General features: G+C 39.9%; 1 protein-coding gene across 2 annotated transcripts in view; it reads right to left on the bottom strand.

Annotated features, from left to right (window-relative positions):
- Positions 1–8559: 8559 nt before the first annotated feature.
- The window catches only part of LOC149285158 (alpha-1,6-mannosylglycoprotein 6-beta-N-acetylglucosaminyltransferase A-like), a 36326-nt gene continuing 17879 nt past the window's right edge, over positions 8560–27006 (bottom strand). The window contains exons 5-16 of one of the 2 annotated variants that reach the window (XM_089495746.1): positions 24475–24558; positions 23408–23569; positions 18730–18899; positions 18084–18218; positions 16982–17115; positions 14868–15001; positions 12232–12381; positions 11964–12110; positions 11123–11239; positions 10216–10290; positions 9370–9527; positions 8560–8758 (exon numbers count right to left, since the gene is read on the bottom strand). In XM_089495746.1, coding sequence (XP_089351872.1) covers positions 8560–8758; positions 9370–9527; positions 10216–10290; positions 11123–11239; positions 11964–12110; positions 12232–12381; positions 14868–15001; positions 16982–17115; positions 18084–18218; positions 18730–18899; positions 23408–23569; positions 24475–24558 — 1665 coding nt within the window. The remainder of the gene's footprint in view (positions 8759–9369; positions 9528–10215; positions 10291–11122; positions 11240–11963; positions 12111–12231; positions 12382–14867; positions 15002–16981; positions 17116–18083; positions 18219–18729; positions 18900–23407; positions 23570–24474; positions 24559–27006) is intronic. The other variant, XM_089495747.1, reaches the window with a different exon arrangement.

Genomic DNA, 27006 nt, shown 5'->3' with positions numbered 1-27006 from the left:
TTTTGTTTAAATGGAGCACAAATGCACAGGGAATCGACGTACAATTTGTATAATAGATTGCAAGCCTTTGGATCCATTGCTTTACTTAAAACTATCTAAGAAATGAGCCGTCTTCTTTTCAAGGAGAAGTTAGGAGAGGTCTATGGATCGCACATTGTAAATTACAGATTGTGTGTATTAGGTGATAATATAGCCCATAAATTATTTTTAGAGTATTTTTTTATATATATAAACTGTGGCACATACATTTAAGATTGAAACCTGCATTTTTTCACTACTATTACATCATTAAGTGTATTTAAAGGACAAAAAAACAAGCCTTTAGGAATTATTAATCAACAGATCATAGAAGTGAGTAAATGTTGTCATTTTCGACATTTTTTTTTAAAAAAGATAATTTTTGAAAGACAGATTTCACCACGTTATGGATTTTATTATATAAAAAGCAGTGTATATATATATGATCCTGTTTACTCTTATTGTCACAGCCACTGAACAAGTTACGAATATTTAAAGGGCCAGTCACACCTTTTTTTTCCAGTCGCCAGCTACGTAACTGATGGCGGGGTCAGTGGCAGAAATGTATTGATGGAAGTTGTTTCTTTAGGCCCCTTTAGGCCCCTCTACATATATATGTAATCCCCTTGGACTGAGTGCACCCGACCTTTGCATTTAACTTGCACTCGCAGCCCCTGCGTAGGTCTCTGGCACCATTGCGCACTCTAGTGGCTGCACTCTAGTGGCTGCACTCTAGTGGCTGCACTCTAGTGGCTGCACTCTAGTGGCTGCACTCTAGTGGCTGCACTCGGCATAGCACCTGGATGCATCATACACCATACAGAGGTGTGAGGGAACCAGGGAGAGAGAGATTTAAAATATATATATACATTTTTTAAAATTAGTGTGCTGTCCCTTTAAAAAAATATCCATTAAAAATTATTACTTTTAAAGGGACAGCACATAATTTTTTTTTAAAATGCCCCTTAATAAAAAGCAAAATAATCATTAAAAAAAAAAGTTAAAAAGTCAGGTGCTTGCTGGGAAATATTAACATTTTTTTGAGCAGAAAACATAGCGGGAAAAGTGTTATTAAAAATATAATAATATTATTTAACAAAAAAACCATTAATGCAAGATACAGTTTTTAAGCTCTGTGGATCAATGACAATAAGTGAATATAAGGAGACTGCGGCCCCGTACAATCAGGAACATGTGCAGGTTTACAGGACAATCAGGAACTAAGGCGCTCTGATCCCTCATCAAGTATTACTTAACAAAATAAATGAATAAAATATTATGGACTGGGCTGCAAAGTGATAAAAGGAACAGGAGGAAACATCATTTTTCTGAAATTGTTTCACTTTGGAACCACAGAACTCACGCATTTCGCAAAATACAATTACGCACAATCTATATTAATTGGTAAGAAAACGTATGAACGTTCTCATCAGTATAGCGATATATATATGTATATATGTATAAATATAACAAGATCCTTGTTGAGTATCCCCAGTTAAAGGTGCCGTTCCACCTACATTGTGGAACACTTTTACCCCTAAACGCAGCATTAGGGATATCATTCCTGGCACTGCTGAACATCCAAACCCTTCTTAGAAATGATTGTTTAACGACGTCAAGTTTTGCTTCGTGTAGAATTTTTTAGGGAATGCGTTATTGTCATGTGACGGTAGATCAGGCTCTGATAGGCTGTTGCAATTGGAAGTGGAAGAAAATAATTAACATTTCTGTATTGTTTTTAAGCAATTAAACCTTGAAGGATTTGCTGAGGTTTGTTTGATATGCTGGGAAGCACAATTAATGTTTTGTCTAAATAGGACCTTTTTCAGCAATAAAGCACAAGTCACGGTAGGGGATTTTTAGGGCAGATAAATGCAGTTTGTATTAATTTGAGTTACAATGTATCAGGGGGCGTAAAACTCCAGAACCAGGCCAGATATTCCAGCGTGAGCGCCGGCGGCTCAATCAAAATGATCTGAACTGATGAAATCACGTATATGTCCAAAAAAAAAAAAGACTTTACCTAAATCCTGGTCTCCTCGAGACCTGGCGTTTGACACCCCCTGAATTATATATCCCAATTAAATGTAGCCTGACTGCTGGACAATATAAAAGGACAGTGTCTGTAGAGTTAGAACATATTAATTAGAAGACTCCTCAATGATCTGAAGGCTTTCACCACCATCGTGTTTTAAAAACGCATCACGCATGGCAACGAGGATTTGTAAAAATAGCTGATTACGGGAAATCTGGTCAATTTACCATGGAAACACTCTCTATACATAGTGGCAAATGCAAACAATTGGGCTTTATATATATATTGACTCCGCCCTTGCTGTGACATCACCACGAAGCTCCATATGCAGATGAATCACTCGCTGTTGTAGTGGTTCATTTGCATATTGGGGTGCACGGTGATGCATCCACTGCCCCCGGGGACCGATCCGCAGGCTCTCCCTGCCCTACGCCCTTGGTTTCATACATTGGAGAGGATTCTCACGCAGGGCTGATATTCGTCACCTAACCGTTGTATAGAAGCCTTCAAACGACATCAAGATCGCACAAAAAGGAATTATTTCCAGCAACAAAAATTTATATTTTTTATAATATGCAGTGGATTACATATGCTAAATAACCAACTATCTGACTATACGGTGTATATATATATATATATATATATAAATTACCCATGTACATATCACATTAGCCATTTTTTTCTAGAGAATAACACATTGTGCCGTGCTGTCTTGCTTGCCCTTGTGGCAATCATGGGCTTAAACATTATGTTTGATCTCTATTTAAAAATCATTAAGTGTCATTAATTAGCGAGTATTTAATACACAGTAGCAGCGCTGAATCCTGGTTGGTTAATACGCTCAGCGACAGAATAAATGTGTTTCCTGGTTGTCGAACATTATTAATAAATAATAGAATTTATAAAATGTTATAGAAGCCAAAACCATTGTTAAAAAAAAAACAAAAAAAACTATCGTTCTAAGAAATTACTATTTTTTCTTTTTTTTTACTGTAATTGTAATGAACATTTTAAAAGTATTCCTTGAATGTATGGTGTATTATATGGTCTTCCTTCAAAAAGGTGCATTTTACCTTCTGCTCGGCCCGGGGTTGGTGGCCTTTGCGGCGCAATGTGCTACGGATTCCTTGGCCAGCAAAAGCCCGAAAATAAAATGTTGACCAATAAATATTTATGCAAAAAGAAATGTTATCCGTGTTATTATTGTGTTTATTTTGGAATCAAAGTTTTGTCGTTTAAAAAAAAAAAAAAAAAAATTCAATTTTTTATTGTAACAAACAGGTAGAATTTCAATTTGAATGATAAAGGGCAGATGCAGACACCATTATGGCATAAAAAACATTCAATTACTGGGAATAAAATAAAATATTCTAAAAGTTTTTTTTATTTAGAATACATACAGATTTCAAAAACAATGTATTTAAGGTTCAATTGATTTTTGAGTCTTTAGTTGAATTATTACTTTATTGTAATAATGATTGTTATTACTAATTGAAACGACGTAGTTAAAAACATACATAAAAAATATACATTAACACATTCAGACCCAACAGGAGTGGAGGACCCGGCCCGTGAGCTGCCATCTAGCCTGATGGTCCTTTTTACGCAAAATACCTGTCAAGAATAGAGGGTTTATGAAGGCTTGGCTGCTGAGCTTACAATCTGAAAGTTGATATAGTTGAATGGATTTTTTGGAAAATTAAAGAGCGCCATCTTGTGGTAGTGAATAAAAATGTTCTACGGTAACAATCCAGGTTCTTTAATGTCTTAAATGCTTTGTGCAATTTGATTTTCTTTTTCATTTAAAATTCCAAAATTTTGTTTTGTCCTATATGACTGTTATCTGCCTTTTTTAATTCAAAACGGACGATTCTTTTTTTTTTTTTTTAACCTTTGCAAATTTTCTCTTGGTGTTAATAAGGCCCATCCTCATTAACAATATGATCATTTTAAATTGTATTTAATACAACAGAGCAGAACAGTAAATTTAACAAAATTAAATAATCACACTGGGAAAAAAAGGATTTATTGAAAAATAAAGTTCTCCGTCGCATTTCTACAACTAGTGAAAACAGACAGCAACAAAATGATGTCCGTAACAAACATATAAATCAAACACTTACAACCGGTCAGAGATCCAGTCATTTTATACAGCTCGACATTTTAGCAACACTTTACAAATCGTTACAATCCCTACTTTGTGAAAAGGCGATGGAACAAACGAACGTATGGTTATTCCTAACAAAATGAATGAATTCTGAAAATGAGGTCATTATCAATCTGGATTACATCGGTTTTAAGTCTATGTTGTCTTTAATGACCATAGATCATGATTTTGGAGTAAAAACGAATAAAAACGGGATTTTTTTTAAAAATGTACTTTGCATGGCAGTGGCAGTTGTTTATTTTCGTCCTTCTCTTCAATACACTTTTGGGGGCATTTTTCAGTTTAAATATTTTGCGATGTTTTTTTTATTTTTATTTTTATTTTTAAAGTTTTTCCTGGTTTAGAGATTTTTTTTAAATGTATTTTAGCCGGAGGGTGAATTTCTTGAAGAGTTGCATATTTCAAACTGCCCGACTTCACTTTACATTATGAAGAGGCCAACCCTAATTAGAGAAAGCCCCACATTTAAATTAGTGAGAAGACACCTTCCCGATTAACTATACATTATACGGGGCCAGGAGAAGACGCCTCGAGTTAAAAAAACATTTAGCCTCAGATATACTAAGTTCCGTGATATACAAAGATCTGGAATCACCACAAACTTAAAGTTTGTATCAACTACTTCCGTAGAAGAGAAATGTACTATTCTTCTCGTACAGAAATAATGAAACATTAGCCTTTTTAGAATCGATACGGAGGGTGTAAGAGGGCTGAGACAAAACGGGAAATTTTACGGCCGCCCACGATGTAAAAACCCTGAAAGGAAAAATAGCTATTAAATTTTTATTATGATTTGAAGCATTTGTCTAATTACAAAGGATATGGCGCTTCCATTATGCACTCATGAACTAGAACACCATAAAACAAACTGTACCAGGACAGTGGACCCAGTGGGCATCCTATGTGGGTGAAACTGAATGATATATATATTTTTATATTTATTGTTTTTAACTAATGACACTTAAAATGAAAAAAATAAAATAACATTTAATTATTCAAAAAAATGCACAATTTAAAAAAATAAGATTTAAAGAAGATTTCATGATATTCTAGAAACGTATTAAAAATAGAAACAATTGTAAAATAAAATTAAGGATTTAAATTTTTTTTGTCTCAAGAAAAATCCAGATGAAATAACGTGTCGCAATGTTATGTCCCAAACTGCTGTTACTTCACAAAACCAACCATAAAAAGTGTTGAAGGCACATACTGTATTCAAATAATAATAACAACAAAAACAAACTACAGACAACATTTCCAAGCCAACATCAATTACACAAAAAAAGAAAATTACAATCGAAAACTGTAAAATAAAAAAGCTATTTCTATTTATACATTGTGCAAATAAACTTGCATATTAGATAAATGAGGTTCTCATTGGCATTTCAACAGTGTGTATTATTAAAAAAAAAAAAAAAAAAAATCACCAACCTATATATTTTTTATAAATTATTTAGGAAAACACCAACAAGATAAACTCAAATATGTTTTCTTCTTTTTTTTTTTTCGAATGATTTTTTTTCTTTTTTCTTTTAAATTTTTAACTGTGGGGTCACGAACCGTACAACATATAAAGTCATCTATAAATTAATTTCAAATAGTAATTTTATGCAGTGCAACAAAAATATTAAAAATGCCCGTTTTTGGAGATGGTGACAAAATTTACAGTTAGATGCATAATGGTGGCAGTTCCGATTAGGCATTTGCATTAGGTCACTAATGGCATTAAAATGCTCTTTTCAACCAACTTACAATAAAATGACAGATCTGCTAAGACTTATTTAGTTAACATTAAGTCTTTCGGAGGCGGCGGGTCACTTAATTGTTTGACTTGAGTCTATTTCTCATCAGAGAAGCCAAACCAAGTCCAGACTTATTTCAAAAGCTCTTATTTGTGACACTTTTTCCATACTCTCAACATTTTGGGAATCGGCGCGGCATTTGCCAGCAAAACCTACGGGAGAACTGACTACATGAGACTTTGTGTGCGCTGAAAGATATGTTAATGAGATGTCAGAAGAGACTGTCGGAAAATAAGTCGCGATACACACAATTGTAATGTTTCCATGCCAACCCAACTGAGAAGGTAGTTGAGGCGCACTTCCCAAAAAACCAAATCTACATTATTTTTAGGAATGTGCTGGGTGAGAACTACTACGGCGCTCCGTAAATAAAACGTAACGTACTATGGTTAATAAAGCACCAACGACCCCATCACCCTCAAATTAAATGTCGACTGTATCCAGAGAACCGTCAGCGGGGACAAAAGTGTCGTATGACGGACTGAACTATTTCATCCCCGTTTCCTACCCTCATGATGAAAGGTGAAAGAAATATTTCCAGCTTGAACACCAATGATTTCGAGACAATGATCAACCCTCGGCCGGATTTGTCACTCGCGGCAAACGCTGACACCTGCGGCCTTCGGGGCGCGTGAAGCGTTTATAAAGGGAATGTTTATCCGGCTGTGACGAGGTTAGTGCAAACACAACTGGTAATTTTGTTAGGCAGCAAAACGTTAATAAATTAGTCCGGCCACAAAAAGAAAACAAAACAGAGCAGTTTCAAAAAAATACGTACGCGCGTGAATGTGTGTACGTGGACGGGTGAATATTTACATTTATATTCATATTCTTCTGTACATATATTATTTTTGGCGCCTAGTAAACTACATAGCGTTCAAATGCAAAACTATTGTTACTATAACTCCCAGGTTCCATAAACGTGCTGATCATTATTTTAATTAAAAACGTGACCCTCAAAGGTGTTGGTTTCAGAGGGTTTGTTTCCCTCTTGAGGTCCACGTTTCACCAGCCCTGACAGAGAGGTCTTCTACATTTGATTCCAAACTGCTTGCCATTCTCTCCTGAAGCGACCTTTTTTTTGGTAATAGAGACTGTAAAAAACCCACAAAAATGACTCGCGTTGTTACTTTCTTAAAGGGACACTATCATAAAAAAATGGAATATGACTTAATTTTTTTAAAACAACTATTTTTTTTTTTATTTAGTTGTTATCTGGTGTCTAATCTGGAATCTGCAAAAAAAAATATGTTTAATTTTACACACAGATCAATGATCTGATGTGCAGCTCATATATTCTGTATCAATTTATCTGGACGGCCGATGGCTTGTTTCCATTTTTTTGGACAAGCAATTTGTGAGGAAAGCAATATATTTACATTAATTATGAAATTTCTGAAATCTGACACCAGTGGGTTTTTTTTTTTTTAACAATAAATTAGCATTAAATTAGAAAAGAAGATTATACAATTATGTTAGTGCCCCTTTAAAGATATTGTCCTGATCAGAAAACCAGCTTGTAACCCGGGATATAAAATGCATAAGAACACTGATATTTCTTAATTTTAGATATGAAGTGTTTCATCTCACACACACAAAAAAATCTCTACATCACCCTCAACCAAAAAAAAAACCCAAATAAAAATATTACAAACTTAGAAAACTTAAAAATTATGTACACTCTTCCAGCGTCATAAATATCTAGAGAAAAATACTCCACATATGCTATATATATATACATTATTATCTCACGTGCAAGATGTATTTCTTTTTCTACTGCTAAATTAGTGGCACTGGTCTTGTCTACACTACCTCCTTTCTCTAGTTAAATCAAAATTCACAATTATCACACAATTATATATTCATTTTATTTCATTATTTTCTTTTAATTTTTTTCTCTCTCTCTTTTTCTTTTCTTTGAAAGAGTGGCTAATTTTACAATTTTTTTTCTACTAAGAAGTTAGGAAATTATATCCATAATAGCCAGTCTTCACGAGAAAAATATTAGAATTTTTCCCTAATATATGTGTAAACAATTTCGATGCATACGCGGCGGCCACCTTGTTTTGTAGCCTTTATTTTAAAAGGGGCGGATACGCTGCCTATACCTCAAATACGAAGCGTAAATAACCCCCAAAACCATTTTTTTCTTTGCAAGTCTTCAGTAGATTATCCTGTAAGGAGATATTTTCGAGTAGTCATGCTTTTTTTTTTTTGTTTTGTTTTTTAATTTCCATTTAGGCTCATGCTGTGAAATTCTATCTTAGATTTTTCCACAATCCAAACTCCTTAATAAAATAAGGGTGTCAGAGAGTGCTTGATACTTGTAACAAACGAATGGTGAAAGGAGTATTCGCATTGATTTCACAGCTCGAGGAGGGTTCCGGAGCATCCTCGGGTGCATATTGCCCACACGCTTGTTGAAGACGTACATGGACCTTTGGTGGCCACGTCAAGTTGCATCCAATGGACTCAAAGTGCGGGTGCAGGACCTTTAACTCGCCCGCTGGTCTAACTTGTCCAATGGTTACTGTATGCTATAGACAGTTCTTACAGATCGCTACTTGCCCTTTCATATAGTCTCTGCAAGGACAAATCCTTTTATGCGTTAAATGGTGCCCCGCGCAGCTGAAGAGCAGGAGATCGCCTTGAAGGACGCAATGTTTTCTTTTTTCTTCAATCGAAGGGACCACAATATCATTGGTGGTATCCGATGACAAGCACTGGATTCCATATCTGAAGCCGAGAAAAAGGTTTACAAAATGAGTACGTGTAACATTCCAGATAGATCACACGCGAAATACCAAGACCGTGTTTTGGGGTGTTGACCAGGCGTTTGGAATACTAGAACAAGCCATCAAATGTTGTAGGGGGCGACGCTTTGGTTCTGTTCTTCATATCAATTCTTGATAAACGTCATTAAGGACAATGGGCGGTCCCTCAACCCATTGAAAAACAATGCATTTTGAGCCCGTACATGTACAGGCTTTGTCATTAAGGGGTTAAATACATATATAGGTTCCAAGTAACAATGTAAGGGGTTTTACCTGAAATCTTTATATGAGGATCAAATAATAATTTTGTGATTATTAGCAAAGAGGATTTTGGATACAAAAGTTTGGAAACTCCATAGATTTAGATTTTGCTTGTGGATGAAAAATACATTAAGATATACAGAAAAAAGTCACTATATAAAAAGACAAAAACAAATAAAAGTTGACCAAAAAAGAAACCTCTGTAGGAAGAAACTAAGAATGTTACAATATAACAGAATTAATTATTTTTTAATTATTATCTATATAAATATTATATATTGTGTATATATATCGGGGAAATCTTTTACTCACTTAGCCAAGTCTTTGTCTTTGTTGAGATGCTGAAAATATGAAGGTTCGCAAATCAGCTGATTTTCTTGACAAACTTGTTTGCAGGATTTTCCAGGTTCGGCGAGCTTCACTTGTAACGCACTTAATGGGGGCCACATAACCTGCCCGTGACAGAAGTCCTGCCGAGGCAAAGGGGGGAAACGTGAAGAGCGTAGACGGATCTCTGCCGTCTGGGGTGGCGTGGGGGACTCATCTTCAGAGGTTTATACACAAATTAACAAAGTCTACCCATAGGGGGCAGCAGAGCTCTAATTAAAAAAAAAAAAAAAAAGATCACAAAACATAGAATGTGCTGGCAGATCGGCCCCATTCGGCCCCCGTCTGGTCGCCCGTTTCTCCTGCTGTAAAGACTCGAACCTTAATCAGTCGTTGGTCTCGTCTTAGATTCAGGAGCCGTACCCCATGCGTGTTTAAACTCCCCCACCGTAGTCACTTCTAAGGGAATTTACACCAATAACCGGCCTTACATTTTTACTGTGAATTGGTACAAATTAACTTAAAATCTGCATTTATAAACTGCTTTAATACTTTAAAGGTTTATTATTGCGCTCAACACTCGCTAGTATTCCAATGTTTTTTGGGGGGGGGGGCAGAATGTGTGGTTAACTCTTTAATCACCATAGATGCATCCAGTTCTCATGGGTTAATCCACTAGAATACCGCAACTACTTGTAAAACCTGAAAAAACAGCCCTAACCCCGTTTCTGGCAGGCTTGGAAGAGACGAAGCGGAATGCTGCATCGCCGTCGGCCCGTCGGAACGCCCGCAAGGCTTACGGTAAACCGGCGATGCTCGTGCTCATATTACCTGTTTTTCGATGAACGCGTTGACCCTCTGAAGCATTCCCTCGCACGTGAATTCGTAGGGCAGGTACGGCTCGTTCTGCGAAGAGCAAGAGCCGTGTTACTTGTCACGGGGCAGAAAATCAGATCAGAAGCCACCGAGGCGGAACGTTTGACATAAATATTTAAGGAAACACGCAGCCTTCTGCTGGGGCCGATATAAACAGAGCCCAATAATGTTTTATAAAGAATATAGTTCTGATATAAGAGGTTATAAAGATAAAAAAGTGTTGGCAACCTTTTGCTCTCAAAACAATAAAGGGCACCCAAAAACCGACAGAGATAAAACTCGGAGGGGGAGAATGGGGTCGGGGAGAGACGTAGACGAAAACGTTGCCTGTACGGAAATTAACACCTTCCACCCCACGTAAACTTTAGCTGGAAAAACGGGGTTCTGGCCGAGTTTATGATGTCACTGCACCAAGACACCCCAGGCATCGGTGTCGCAAAAAATAGAAACATCGTGAAAAAAGAAAATGTCACTTTATTTACCCATCGCTGGTCAAGAAGAGAACTCGGCCAGCGTGCCTCGTTCCTTGTAACGAAATAATCTTATGGCAGTGGGCACCTTGGATAACCGGGACCCCTCTCACCTTCCGACATTCTCCTTTCTTCTCTCTCCCATAATAATGTAACTATCCCCCCTTAAGTGACGTCCTCCACACTCCCCACCACCTTACTGCCCTTCTTCTGTAGTTAGATCTAGAACGGCCTATTTGAGTTCCTACCATTTTTTTTTTTTCTTCCTCACCAATCTTTTACAATTAAAAAATAATAATAATCTAGAAGGGTCTCCCGCCTCGGGCTCCGCAGCCCCCTGAATACCCCCCACAAGAAAACAAAGCACTACAAAATCCATTTAAATGACCGACCTTTTGACTCAGAATGGCTTTGACGGCTTTCTCAACCTCCTCGGGATTATTAATGTTCACGGTCCACACGTACGGTTTTCCGATGTACACCTCGGCGTAGGGGTGCTGCGACGTCAGCTGAGACAGAAGAAACGTAATAATGAAATAAAGCGCGGAGGATACGACAGGAGGGAAATAGGCCTGGAATGCGTGAAACTCAGAATCATAAAATTACATAAATTAAAAATCCTTTTATCTAGGACATAGATGTAACCTGCCAAATTTAGAATTTAAGAGGCATACCTATGATGCAAAAATATGTTTAAAAAGTAAATTTTTTGGTTAAACTGCCATAAACAGTGACTTACGGACCTCAGGAAGATTACATAGCAGCAATCATTGCTCAGTTTTGCCAATTAACTAATGTACATATGCCCACAATAACACATACATACACACACACCTACGCACACACATACACATTATATATATATATATATATATATATATATATATATATACACATACACACACGCCTACACATATATGCACACACATACACGCATACACACCTACACATTATATATATATATACACACACATACACACACGCCTACACATATATGCACACACATACATGCATGCATACACACACATATATATATATACATATATATATATACACACACACACACACACACACACACACACACACACACACACACATGCATTGCTGGCATTTGCTACTTTTGCTTTGAAGATCAGCATATATGAAATGAACAAGCCGCAGTAACCCAGGGATGGCTGAGCGTGATAGGAGAAGGAGTCACACCGCTATGTGCTATCCGAAAGCATGGCTTACCTCTCTCAGAGTTGGTTTGCCTTTAAAGAAATCTGTGTTCCTGCTGCTTTTTGGGGGGCTAAACTTGGGGTTCAGGAAGGCACAGCCATTCGCAATGGCTTCCAGGGGTGCAGGTCCCTCGTACGGGAAGCCCAGACCTACAAACAGCTGAAAGATAAAGCCGACACGGCAACCGTTACAAAACTGGCGGCTCTATAGCTGTACGGAACGAGGTCTTTTGCCAGGTCTAATCCCTTTGTCTTTGGAACACCGAACAGAGGCGACTCACTTTTGTTTCTCGGAGGAGGAACTGCAGGTCCCGGCCGCTGAGGATCCCGTGGTTCTTAACGTAATTGGGCATGTAAACGGTCCCCTTCTCGTGCACAGTGCCGTGAACTTCCATGTAGTTGTGGATGATATCCAAGTACTTATTCTTGTCCTAAAAGAAACAAAGCCGGGGTTAGCGGATTTCCTGGGACATCTAAACGGAACGTTTACGTTTAGTGTTCATTAAAGACGGTCGACCCCCCCCCCCCAAAAAAAAGCTTTAGAATTATTAAAAATGAGGCACTTGGGTATTTACACAAAAATAATAATAATAATAAAAAAAAACTCTTCATAAAAGTAAAACATTACATTTTCGAAGCCAAGGTCACCCGGCTTTTGAGTGTTATAATAAATCCAGCTAATATTTGTTTTTATAACCCGCACATTTTATTTTTATTTTAAGTTAAGTACTTGCCACAAATAAATACAATTTTAACATATTTTAAGGTATTTTGTCATCTTAACTAGATGAGGTACTACTATTGCAGAAATAAAAAATAATTTTTAATATATTATTCAAAATAATTGGCGGGCTAAATATATATATATTTTTAAAAAACTTGTATTAAAAAAACTTGTCTGGGAACAGTAAACATGAAAAAGCTGGACAATAGTTTAATAAGCTGTATGGTAAAAATGCTCTTTTGGTCATTAAGTAAATATTACGTCATGCGAGGTTTAAAAATGTTAAATATCTCCTCCTGCTGTCTTTATTGCCTATAAACCTCGCTGTACAATTCTCATCGTCTTAATAGAGCTTTGAATCAGTAGCGTATATCAGTGGCGGCGAGCGCATGATCTTGCCCGAGTCTGATATGTAGGTCACCTTCACGCAAAGTGATCCGCGGCATTTTGGCGAAGACCATATGGGCGGCTCATAAGACCATGCGCAAGGAATGAAATTAATACGCGCGGACAGGATCAAGCTGGTAGCTCAGTTGGTAAAACATATGGACAAAAGCTTAATACGGCAGCCTTTAATCTCTCCCCTTTACCGTAAACTAAATTATTAAAAACAAAAAAATTAAATAAAAAAAATAAAAATAAAATTATATACACAAAATAAGAAAAAAAGTATTTGGAGACCTCAAAATATTATGTTATGAAGCTCTTTTGATGGAGATGCGACCGGAGCTTCATAATGAACATTGAAGGTAATTTAAAAGCACATCCAATTCAGCAGCCACGTGGATAAACCCCCTTATGTCCTCCAGCCGGACCACCTGACCTATTAAGACCTTATGGAAGAATATTTGTTTAAATGACACGAGTTAGCCATTCCGGAACGAGAAATCCTTATCTATTTGTCCATCGGTAATGGTAAGCGAGACCTGGGAGCAGCTATGGTCCTTCCACGCAATAAGTCTGACTGGTGGAGTAACACTCAATCAAGAGTTAAAGCCCAATAAAAGTGTTGGTTACCAAGTTTCCCATCTGGGTTCCATTCATGTAATTATCGATAAAAGCTTTTTATATGGAAAGGTCCGATTACCAATACAAAGCTCTCCAAAAGCCACTTGACAAGATTCAACCCAACACTCCTACCAACTCCGATAAATGTTTATGAGACCCCTTCGCAGCATTCTAAAGAAATCTTGCGTTCTTTGGCAGATGACATCGGCTCGGAGGTCGCTCTCATACGTTAAAGAAATCAAAGTACAAAACTTATTTACGAAGAAAATAGTCATTATGCCACCAGGAGTCCATGTTTGTAGCCTTTATGGTTATTGGATTATGGTTTATTCCTGGTGATTATATTTAAGGCAATTATCTTGAAGCAGCCAATCAGTGGCAGGAAAGAGCTCCACATTGAAACTAATGGAAGTACTCTCCATGCATGCACAAGGAGGGTCTCTTTAGACCCCCCCCAACGGCAGCACAACGATCCCTCTGACAGCACTGGGGCTGACTGGAGGTAAATATATCTTATATATCCTATATGTTCCTCCAAACGCATCTCCTGCATGGAAAATAGCTGGGGGGGGGATGCATATGGAGGCATAATGCACAACCCCCCCACCATGTATTCGCAAGGGGGTCACTGTGTAAATGTAAAGGGACTTCTCGGCTATCATATAATGGCTGAAGCGTCTCAGGAAAACCAAAAATCTGAACTTTGTACGGACAGTAGAAGGAACACTTAAGAGAAACCCCTTTGAAAGAAAACCTTGGACGTCAAAGCCCGTCAAACAACAAGAGTATCGCAGGGAACGAGAAGAAAATGCTGACGTTCTGTCTTTAGATTGGACGGCGCGTCGGCCCCCGACGACATCGTTCTGTGAATAAGGCGACATGTGGGTGTTCTGCCAACCACCGCAAACCTCAACGCGTTCACAGCCTCTACTCACACCCTTCGGGGCGGCACGGCGTAGATTTAAACTCTTGAAGGAACACCAATAAGACCACCTGACGACCAACAATTTATCAAACAGTGATACCCTGAATAAGTGAAGGACAAATGGCATTCACTTGAAAACTCCTGTTTAACCCCAAATACCTGCCATCGGTTTGGCGCAGCAGACCTTTTAAGCCATGTTATCAGAACTGCCATAAGGCAGCCATTGCTGCTCGAAAGGAGACCGGCCACGTGGAACATACCTTCCAGAAATTGTCTACTTTTCCGTAAACAAGCGATTGGTTCTGTCTTTTGATGTCATTCATGTGTCTGATGTCACTCACGTTCAGATGTTGCTCCACCACAAACCCCAGAAAACTGTTATCCGGAGTGTGAGCTGCAAGAAAATCCATGCAAAAGAGATAATTCAATAAGTATACATTGTAGCATTTTTTTTATTTTTTTTGTTAACGGTGAGGGTGGAAAGCGTGTTTGAAAAGGTCGGAGGGATAAAAATAATTACGTGTGCATGTAGGCTCTTGTTTCCATACAAATGAAAGTCATGTAAATTGTCAGCTTAAATTCATTTTAGACTCCAGGCAGACTCCACGTGCGACCTCGGCCACGTAAACAATATTATTTCTGAACCCAAATGTGATTTTGTTTCAGACGTTTAACTGATCTACGCTACCATTCATTTAATATAATAACAAAAGGGATCAGACGGGGTTAATGATTTTAAATGGAATATCTTCATAGGCATTCAGAGGCCCCTTTATCACTCCCATCACTCCTGGGTTCCAATGGCCCTTTATCACTCCCATCACTCCTGGGTTCCAATGGCCCTTTATCACTCCCATCACTCCTGTGCTCCAATGGCCCTTTATCACTCCCATCACTCCTGTGCTCCAATGGCCCTTTATCACTCCCATCACTCCTGTGCTCCAATGGCCCTTTATCACTCCCATCACTCCTGTGTTCCAATGGCCCTTTATCACTCCCATCACTCCTGTGCTCCAATGGCCCTTTATCACTCCCATCACTCCTGGGTTCCAATGGCCCTTTATCACTCCTGTGTTCCAATGGCCCTTTATCACTCCCGTCACTCCTGTGTTCCAATGGCACGTTGTGTTTGCTGATCCAAGTTTAAGTTTAAAAGGCTAATTGATGGTTAGAAAACCCTTTTTGCAATTATGTTACAGCCAGACATTTCCTTGTTTTCCATGAAAATCTCAAACCAGCTCTGATCCAAAAACAGCCCCAGCAGTCCTAGGATGCCAGAGGAATGCCTATTGTACATCGCTGCATAATACGATGGTGCTATATAAATCAATAAATCATAATAATAATGCACTCAACCCGCATTATTTACTTAGTATAGAGAGATCAGAACAGTTTGCTTCGAACCTTAAAAATAATAATAATAAAATAGTGTTTAAGGAGCGTGCACATTTAACTAACTTTTACGACGTCAATGCTTTTTTTGTAATAAAGATCCCATTATTTTGTCATGTTTTTTGCGGAGGGTGGTGACTCCCACCCACAGTGACGGATGCGGAGATATTTAGACAAAATAAATTATCAAAGACCGGCCGCTGTGTAAATACGATCGATAGTCCCATTTGTATTCACTCCGGCGGCTGATATTTGGAAAGCCTGGAAAAATCTATTTAATTGAAATTAATGCATGCGGGTTTGGAGGAAAATAATACAAAAAAAGGGCTCTTTAAAGATTAGGGTGATGGGACGGAATAACAAATGGCTAACAATAAGGAGTTTTACTGCGCTGCAGAAAAGGTCAGTGACCGGGGAGAGGCGTTACGCGGAAGAAAAAAATAGAACCGACCCTTTCACTTCCAAAGCGGAATGCTGTGGCTTTTGCAACCTAGGAATACTCAACGTATCTACTAAACGGTTTACGATAGAAACCTATAGACAAGGAACTAAAGAGTTTTCATTAGACTTTTGTCCATTTAAATTGACTCGGTTCAGCCCCTCTATAAAGTTGAGCTGTCTAAAGTCTACTCTACAGAGAACTAGTCGGTAGAAATAACTTTATGATATTATATGGGGGGTATAAAAAGGGGAATATTATCGAGATATATTTTATAGACCTATTTCTTAAAGCAAACAGAAGCAGTGATTCACCGGCGCTCGTAAATGCCAGCCTTTGGAATTTTAAATGCCTCCCAGTTCTCCACGGAGGCAGCCATCTTGCCTGTATAAGCCACACCCACTTGCTGTGGATTCTTAAAACCAGGACCGTGAGGTATAGCTTGTGTTATTCCTGGCTCAGCCGTGCTTTAACAATTATTATTGGAAGAAGACTTTGTTCATTCGACGATACACAAGATAGATATTCAGCAAGATGACTTACGGAACATCGTGTAGAACTGCTGAGGGTTGAGATTCCATTTCCCCCACGGGGTCTTGTGGCCTTTAGATTGCGCGTAATGGGCGTGATTGAACTCTGGCTCCGTACCGAATGAGTCTAAAACTCGCAACATGCACCTTGTTGACGAAAAACAAAAAAAACACAACAAAAATAAGTGAGCGACGGTCGGGAATAACGAATGTTCTTGCCTGTATATCATTGCAAATATTTTACGAAACAAAGCCATCTTCTCAGGACAGAGACTGATGTTCTCGCCAATAACTCCTAAATTTCACAATATGTATGTCATAATAGCTCTGATATGCTCCGAAACGCGTTGACTGGCTTCTATTAGTCGCTTGCACATTTTGGATTAGGATTGCAAAAACTTTTTTTTTTTTACGTAAAAAGTATCACACATTAAGTACTGATCACATACATAGACCATAATACTTTAAATAGAGATACGGCTCCTGAATCTAAGACGAGACCAACGACTGATTAAGGTTTGAGTCTTTACAGCAGGAGAAACGGGCGACTAGGCAGGGGGCCGAATGGGGCCGATCCGACGGCAGATTCTATGTTTCTATGAATGCTTTTTGAAACAATTCTGCGAATCTTGTAGGGGTCTGTGGTTCGGGGTGACCAGGATGGTCGCTCGGTTCATGGTGGACTCGGATTACAAACGGATAGGTAGAAGATGAAATATTCCTTCCCCCGGCGTGCAAGCGATGTGAAAATTACAATTTTAACACCAAAGTAAGTAAAATGATTTGAAGAGAGAGAAGAGATAGAACAAATCTTCTTTATGAGCACTTCAAACCTTTTATAGCACTGCCAAGACTCAGAAGCTCTACCAATAATTTCTCTTTTTATTGACCTACAAAGAGCATATGCACCGGATTTTAAATTAACTTTTCTTCATTGAAAACTGTTATTTATTGCCCCGAACTTCACACGTTTCCTCTTCTGCTTACATTGACAAGTTTCCTTGTACAGAACAGGTCTTCTCTCTGACCTTACTATGCACGATGACAGGACACACGTATTGTCTGCCGCGAGGATAAGCGCACACTCAGCGTTAAGAATCGCAGGCGCCACTTACTGGTAGTGAACCCACGACGGTCCCAGGGTCTTTTTGAACTGAGCAAGTCCCACTATATCGATGTAGATCAGCTCCACCACTTTGTCGCCCTGCGTGGGGCAGCCAGACCTGTTACCCACCACCTTCTTCATTATTCTGTTAAATTAGAAGAATAGAAAAAGAACCAGCGATAAGTACATGCGCAGCTCAAATAACAGCATGCAGGTGATGTATTGATTACACCATTTGATCCCGATACGGCAAACATATTCAATAATCCTAATCGCGTAGAGAGTCCCTCTCTACCCAGTGTTTATACAGAAAGATAATACAAACCTTCTGGTTTAACCCACTGACTGCCAGTGACTGTGGCCCCTTGTCATTTGAGCTAGCACTCTATCCTCAACAAATTACCAACATGTCTAATTTTTTTTCCGCACATCACCCTAAAGCCAAGATTGGCTGAATCTCAGAGGGTTTAGAATGATGCAGATGTAGCATCCGTTTAATCTACTTAAGAGCTATTTAGTGACTTGGAATTCTTGATTTTTTTCCTCCATTACAATGGAATCAGAAGTAACAGAAAATACACAAAAGTCCCTTTTTTTCTTTTCTTTTTTCTATCTCTGTGTGGGTTGGTTTTAAACTTGAAAGTAAATCCACTTACTCTTTCAGCTCGGCTATTGAAGCCGAAATCCTTACATCGTGGCCCAGTAAGTAAAGAGATGTGATGAGGTCGCTCCACTGCACTAATTCTCCGAGCGGGCCCCCGCTAAACGCATTTTCAGCTATCTTGAATCCGGATTCCTTCGTCAAAAGCCCCAGATGAACAAGGATCTAAATAATAAAAGATCAACGTTACTCGGTGAAAATATTCATAGCAGAAAACAGACTGTATCCATCGCGCCCTCCTCGCATAGAGACCAAATTCTTCTTGCCAAACGGGGCCCCCCCCCAAAAAAAGGGCTGAATATAAGACGACCCTATTGGGGGAGAACCCCCCCCCATTGTTTTTGCTTTGGTTGCTCTCACACACATTTCTGCACCTCTCTTTCTCCGCGAGAAGTGGTCGGTGGAGAAGATAGGAAGACATTGAGAGAAAGCGTGAATGAGAGCATGAATGAGAGCATGAATGAGAGCGTGAGATAGTATGAGTGAGGGTGAGGGTGAGTGACAGGCTTAGTTAGCTGTGCGGCGGTACCGTTGATATAAAGCCTGTATAAAAGTAGACCTCTATTACAAAGACATTTTTTCAGTGAAAACAGTCATTTATTAGAATCGTGTATAAGAACGTTTACGGCACATTATTTACCTGCCCAAAATATAGAGCAACAGAAAATATTTACATTTTATGAAGATAATTTATAAAAACACTTTTCGGTCTCAGCGTGCATCTTGCTTATTGGCTTATGTATTAATCTGCATTCGATTTACAAAAAAACAGATGGAGTGCTTAAAAAAAAAAAAAAAAAAAAAAAAAAAGAACAGAGATCCCAGAAAACACAGTATGTTCGACGCTAAAAATACTAAACCCCCTTTCAGTTCCTCAAATCTGTCCCTATTGATTTCAGTAACCGTAAAACAAAATAACTTTGTATGATCTCAAGGCACAGAAGCTGCGATCGGGGCGGAAAGAGTTCTAAAAACCACATAGAGACAAGTCAAATGGAAACAAAGTATTCTGGTATCTTAAAGGGACAGGCACTCATCCCATTTAAAAAAAAAAAAATATATATATTTTTGGAAGCTACTTCACCTACCACCCACCCCATAACATCAGGAAGCAGAACCTTGGCAGGTAAGTAGAGGTTCATTGATAAGTGGAACAGCCTCCCAGCAGAAGTGGTAGATGGCACATCTAAGAGGAGGGGACTAAGGTCCGAATCCTTACAGCAGGAAAAACAGGCAGACTGGACGGGCCGAATGGTTCTATGTTTCTACCACAAGTTGGACCACTCCGTCTCTATGTCAGACCCCTATAAACCCGTCTATGCGACTGACATTTGGATAATTGATTTATATAGTGCTATCATATTCTGTAGCGCTGTACAATGTCTTATGGATGGGAACATGGGATAGCCTTTGGGGGGGCTGCTGTGACATCATTGAATCACCAAACGTGTGACATTACACAATGTTTGATATCATGACAATGGGAACCCAAAATAAAGTGATTTTTTTTCAAAAATTCCAAATTCTAACAATCTGTTGGTTTATGAAACCTTTCCTTTTCACTTTTAGGTGGATGGCATGCAGAATTTTACAAAAGTAGAACGATCGTCGGCCTGTGTCCTTGCAGCACGAGGAAAAAAGACTAATGAAAGATTTTAATGCCATTTTCCAGCTAAATTACAATAAAAGATGGACATGAAAACGTGGGGAACGATGAAAACCTTCATTTCACAGTCCAAAGAGCAGGTCCGGGCGATGTGCGGGGAACTGTGAAGCTTATCTTGGTTGGAAGAATAATTCATGAGACTAAAAGAAGTTTTCATGCTACTGAAAAAGAATAATTACATCTGGAGGAATATATTAAACGTGCTGACCAAAAATTTACTGCCTGGAGTGTCAACAGCTACAAAAAAATTCACATGTAGATAATGGTCATATAAAGAATAAAAAAGCAACGTATGTAAAGGTTTTATCCCATAAATACATGTGTTACAAACGCAATAATCAACCACCTCAATATAACCAGGCCGATCTACAAGTGATCAGCGCTGCAACGTCTAATCCGACGTTCTAACAAACAAATGAAAACAAAATTAAATTTAATAGCAATCTATATACAGCAATACCCCCTCTCTTCCACCCGGTGCTATATACAGCAATACCCCCACTCTTCCACCCGGTGCTATATACAGCAATACCCCCACTCTTCCACCCGGTGCTATATACAGCAATACCCCCTCTCTTCCACCCGGTGCTATATACAGCAATACCCCCACTCTTCCACCCGGTGCTATATACAGCAATACCCCCACTCTTCCACCCGGTGCTATATACAGCAATACCCCCTCTCTTCCACCCGGTGCTATATACAGCAATACCCCCACTCTTCCACCCGGTGCTATATACAGCAATACCCCCTCTCTTCCACCCGGTGCTATATACAGCAATACCCCCTCTCTTCCACCCCCGGTGCTATATACAGCAATACCCCCTCTCTTCCACCCGGTGCTATATACAGCAATACCCCCTCTCTTCCACCCGGTGCTATATACAGCAATAGCCCCTCTCTTCCACCCGGTGCTATATACAGCAATACCCCCTCTCCTCCCCCCTGGTGCTATATACAGCAATACCCCCTCTCTTCCCCCTAGCTCAATATACAGCAATACTCCCTCTCTTCCCCCCGGTGCTATATACAGCAATACCCCCTATTCCCTCCAGTGCTATATACAGCAATACCCCCCCCTTTCCCCCAGCTCTGTATACAGCAATACCCCCTCTCCCCACCCAGCCCTATATACAGCAATACCCCCCCCCCCCCGCTGTATAAAAGGAAGCTGCCAAGCGAGCGTGGTAGCCTAACGTTTAAAACTCGAGTACCTGTTGACAGCCCCGAGTATAGGAGACGTAGGAAAGGGCCAGGGGCTGCGTTGGAATTAGGGTCCTAAAGCAAAGGACTGTAAGAGGGTTCACAATATTGAATTTAATCAGACAAACGTTCTGACCTACAAGAGACCTGCTGAAGTAAAGCGCAGGTTGGAGACGTCTGTCTTCTAGGCTATACGGTAGGACAGGTTTGGGCTCGCCAGCCAAACTGAAGCCTTTTTTATTTGAAATGTAATTTGGATGATAAGCGAGTCGTATCCTTCCTTCTGTCTTCAGCCCGGAATCGGTGCCCGGCGGTGCGGTTGGGTGAGGCTGGATAAGGGAGTTCAGAAGCCTGAGCTACATGTGGAGAAGAGCCGCGTTCCATCTGCTTACGATAGAGGTTGTGTTGAAATTGTGATTAAAGAATGTGAGTGGCTACTTAAAGCTCAACAGATACTGAAAACTGTCCCGACTGCAGCAACTGCTTCTCCGTCTAGTCACAAGCGAATGGATCATAAAATTTTTTAAAAGACCAAAGCACTGGCTGATTCCATGTTAGAATCTCAATATATGGGGCATTCTATTCATGTAGTGTGTATGGGGGCTCTAACACTTCCACGCCGCTGTTATTTGGGTTCAATAACCGAACCCAGCAGGCAAGCAAAAAGCTTCAACTAAACACCATACATCTCATAAACACAATGTATCACACAAATTATATATATATATATATATCTATCTATATATATATATATATATATATATGCAACTCAGGAACAATACTTCCTTGAAGAGTGACCTTCTGAACAACACAGTTGGCAACATTCGGCTGTAACTACTGAAAGTAATCCACTTAAAGGAGACAATTAGTCGGCGACTAATTCAGAGGTAGTTTGGGGAACTCTCAGTGGTTTAGGCTGCAATGGCCTGTTCATTTCATGTTTATAAGTACTTTTACTCTGGACAATAAATATGATACAGGACCATGCATGATGACGTATGCAAGTCTGCGGTACCCCCCTACCCAAATAAAACATTGGACAGCTATGGGAGTTTAAAGCCTAGCGTCCTATATAATGTGAACTTGTTTAAATTTGAGGGGGATTTGCCTTCTAGTCCACTTTGTTGCAAAGCCGTCAAAACCTTGAGCTCATCACCTCTCAGTCCATTTTGATGTTGCCGGTGCAAGTCAACCTCCGGGAATGGGGCAGAATAAACAAGGAGGGGGCAATCAGAGAGGGTTTTATGTAGCCGATAACCCCCAGCACTTTGCAGTCGGTCCTGTGAGAACCGCTGATCCCAGGTTACTTTGCCAAATTAAAAGTTCTTTGATTACACACGGTGACAGCTTGTTCCCAACACGGTTATGTGACGTGCTGCCAAATTAAATAACGCCTTTAGAAATTATGCCTTTTCCCTGCCAAATGACAAAGCAACGAGCTGTACAGAGCTCAAACACGTCTACGGCAAAAGTTACAATAGCTGCAAGCAAACAAAATGTATAATTTGTATCAGCTCACATCCAATCAGCTCCTCCCACCATAAGGTTTGGGCAAGTTCATAAAAACCCACCAAGCCCCCAACCTTATACAGTCCTCCGTTTTTTTTTTTTATTGTCCTCCATTATGTCCTTTCTCCCCCTTCCCCAACTACAGTAATTTGCCTAAATCCATTTGATTCTACAGTCGAGTATTTCTTGTTTCTCTTGCCGTCCTCGATGTCCTTCCACTAACCCCGATGCCTCTGGATAAGGCGGATACGCAAGAGAAAAAAAAAACAAAAACAATAAAGAACGGAAAAATCACCTTTTTTCGTTTCCTTTTTTCAAGATTTTGCTTTTCCGCTAGCGACTTGACTGCTTCGATCCAAGTGTCGTCCATCCTCTTTATTCTCAGGGTCATCCACCGGAATTCTTCATGCCTTAACATTACTTGGTAAAGATGGTTGAAATCGGTACGGATTTCAGCCTGAAATAGAAATTCATGATGAAATTATCTTTTTTTCCCAACCACCGTGAGGTTAGATGAAGACATGAGCTATCCAAACACTTGGCAAAAAGCTGAAGGTCAGAAGTAGACTTGAGATCTAAATTATGGTGGACCTTCCATAGTAGGCCCTATTCAGTAGACTGTTTAAACTATACGTGGAATTGTTTCTAAGAACCCGAAAGGATTCCAATCTATGTATGTTGCCAGTGAAGGAGGAGGATCATATAACATAAGAGATTAGAGGATCATATACAATGGAAACAAAGGAAGGGACTTCAACTTTAGTCAGAAATACGCAGGAGGAACCTAATTGGACCAATTTGTCAATAAATGTGAAGCAATCACCTTGGAAACCAACAGAATGCTTGGCTGATTTCTCACACTTTCCAGAACTTCATGGTCTGATGTGTCTGTATAAAGTTTACCTGATCTTCCCCTTTTTTTTTTTTTTTAACTGTTATTATAGAACATTCTATCGTACTTCCCCTTTAAGTGTGGTAACATTTTAAATGTATCTAGTTGGAGATGAGAGGACTCTTTAGGTCCCATTAGATGTAGTACAGTATTTTCAGCTCGCCGGTGAAAAACCAAAGAAAATAAACCGATTGAATATCACAAAAGACAATCCCTTAATATTCACCTAAAACCCAAAGGAAAGCCGATCCAGGCTGGTCTTTAACAACTAAACGGGACGCAACACTCAAAGTGCAGAGTATTTTCAACCATTGCCAGATGGAACCCAGGATAGAACGATTTAACACCGTCAGATAAAGAGCATATTCCGGTGTTTCCATACCATGTGCTACTACATCTACACGCCTGACCTGCTTATTAAGACATTTAGACTTAAAGGCTGCACGGAAAGGACCTAAAGAATAAAACACGGAGCAGCTTACCATAGTTTTTTTGTCCGCTTCCTCGTTTGTATTTACAGCTCTCCACGGCAGTCGAGGACACCAGTTTTCAACCTGAAACAAACCAGAAAGGATATTTAATTAGGGCCGACAGCTATAGGGTTGCAGTTTCACGTTAATGATGTCATCATGCATCTAAGCCAATCAGCTGAGAGCATATGCCAACCGGAAGAATTTCTGATGCATTTCTGGGCATTTTTAGCTTTGATGTAACACTTGGGCTGTATTTATTCTAATATTCTTTATCTTCTGCACGGTGTGCCTAAAGGGTTAAACTAGCCCGGAGCGCAATTTAGTTTTTCTTAACAAAACAGGTCATGTGAATGACATCGGAATTATCCACCAGGTATCTTAGCGAGCGCCTGAACCGGGGATACATCTCTACATAAAACCTGATATTTATATTGTGTTATGTCAACAATTTGCATTGAGTGTGAAAGACAACAGAAGCTGGCAAAACCACAACACTGAAAACATGAATCTCTGCCTTCAGTTCTTCGAAAGACACATTATTTATATATATATATCTCACCGCTCAAAAGTTTGGGGTCACTTAGAAATGTCTTGTTTTTGAATGAAAAGAACATTTTGTCCATTAAAATAACTTGAAATGGATCAGAAATCCAGCGCAGACGGGGTTAATGTTCTAAATGACTATCGTACCTGGAAATGACTGACTTTGAATGGAATCTCTTCATAGGCGTACAGAGGCCCTTTATCACTCCCATCACTCCTGTGTTCCAATGGCCCTTTATCACTCCCATCACTCCTGTGTTCCAGTGGCCCTTTATCACTCCCATCACTCCTGTGTTCCAGTGGCCCTTTATCACTCCCATCACTCCTGTGTTCCAGTGGCCCTTTATCACTCCCATCACTCCTGTGTTCCAATGGCCCTTTATCACTCCCATCACTCCTGTGTTCCAATGCCCCTTTCTCACTCCCATCACTCCTGTGTTCCAATGGCCCTTTATCACTCCCATCACTCCTGTGTTCCAGTGGCCCTTTATCACTCCCATCACTCCTGTGTTCCAGTGGCCCTTTATCACTCCCATCACTCCTGTGTTCCAATGGCCCTTTATCACTCCCATCACTCCTGTGTTCCAGTGGCCCTTTATCACTCCCATCACTCCTGTGTTCCAGTGGCCCTTTATCACTCCCATCACTCCTGTGTTCCAGTGGCCCTTTATCACTCCCATCACTCCTGTGTTCCAATGGCCCTTTATCACTCCCATCACTCCTGTGTTCCAATGGCCCTTTATCACTCCCATCACTCCTGTGTTCCAATGGCCCTTTATCACTCCCATCACTCCTGTGTTCCAATGGCCCTTTATCACTCCCATCACTCCTGTGCCCCAATGCCCCTTTCTCACTCCCATCACTCCTGTGTTCCAATGGCCCTTTATCACTCCCATCACTCCTGTGTTCCAGTGGCCCTTTATCACTCCCATCACTCCTGTGTTCCAGTGGCCCTTTATCACTCCCATCACTCCTGTGTTCCAGTGGCCCTTTATCACTCCCATCACTCCTGTGTTCCAGTGGCCCTTTATCACTCCCATCACTGATCCAAGTTTAAGTTAAAAAAGCTAAGCGATCGTCAGAAAACCCTTTTGCAATTAGGTTACAGCCAGAAATGTCCTCGTTTTCCATAAAAAGGGACCCCAAACTTTTGGACGGTAATGCAAACAAAAACAAGCAAACAATATATTGAATCAGCTGAAGACAAATGGATATACCCAAGGGCTTTCCGGTTTGAAGGTTTTTTATGAAGACATTTATAGAGGTGAAGTCACGCGGATGAGTCAACTGAAACGCGACGTATTTGGCAGGAAATTAAAACAGAAGAAAAGGAGATCTGCGTAAATCGAACAGGATAATCCCGAAACAATAAATTGGTCTCGGTGATTGAGGATCACATCTGCATCATGTTCGGTAGAACTGGCTTTATCATATTATATACATATATGCGACTAGATGGGGGCCGAATGGGGCCGATCTGCCGGCAGATTCTGCGTTTCCAATGAGATGGAGGTGGGAGAAAGGTTAACCAACGCTGGGGTTGATAAGCAATAAACTTTTGGCGGGGGATGATGGGAGTGATCTGCTGCAGCTTGCTTCTCGCCAACAGATCTGATCTCGACGTCCCACGCGTTGCTCATTTTGTTTTGTGGACGTCCGCCGTGTCCCTGATAAGGGCCGGTGATACAAGCCCCCGCGTTTAATCCCCGGTCTCCCGTTTGCTTCTTTTCACCGCGTGCGTCAAGGCTTTCTCGGAAACAGCAGGGCATGCAATCTGCTTGTTCCTTTGCTTGTTTTGCACAGTTCGAATCGCACAGACACGCAGTACTTTGTTATTTTCAGATGGCAACAGAAATAGCTTCCCCGAGGGATCAGCAAAGCTTAATGGTTCTAGTAAATGGCCTCATAGTTTGATGCGGATATTTCTTATTCTCATTCCGTTTGCGCCGCACACAACTGTTGTCGCCAGCAGAGTTTTAGTTTCTC

The sequence above is a fragment of the Sceloporus occidentalis genome, unplaced genomic scaffold (assembly GCF_023333645.1).
Source record: "Sceloporus occidentalis isolate IW3139 unplaced genomic scaffold, rSceOcc1.0.p SCAF_83, whole genome shotgun sequence".
NCBI classification, from domain to species: domain Eukaryota; kingdom Metazoa; phylum Chordata; class Lepidosauria; order Squamata; family Phrynosomatidae; genus Sceloporus; species Sceloporus occidentalis.
This window is presented reverse-complemented; position numbering and strand designations above follow the sequence as displayed.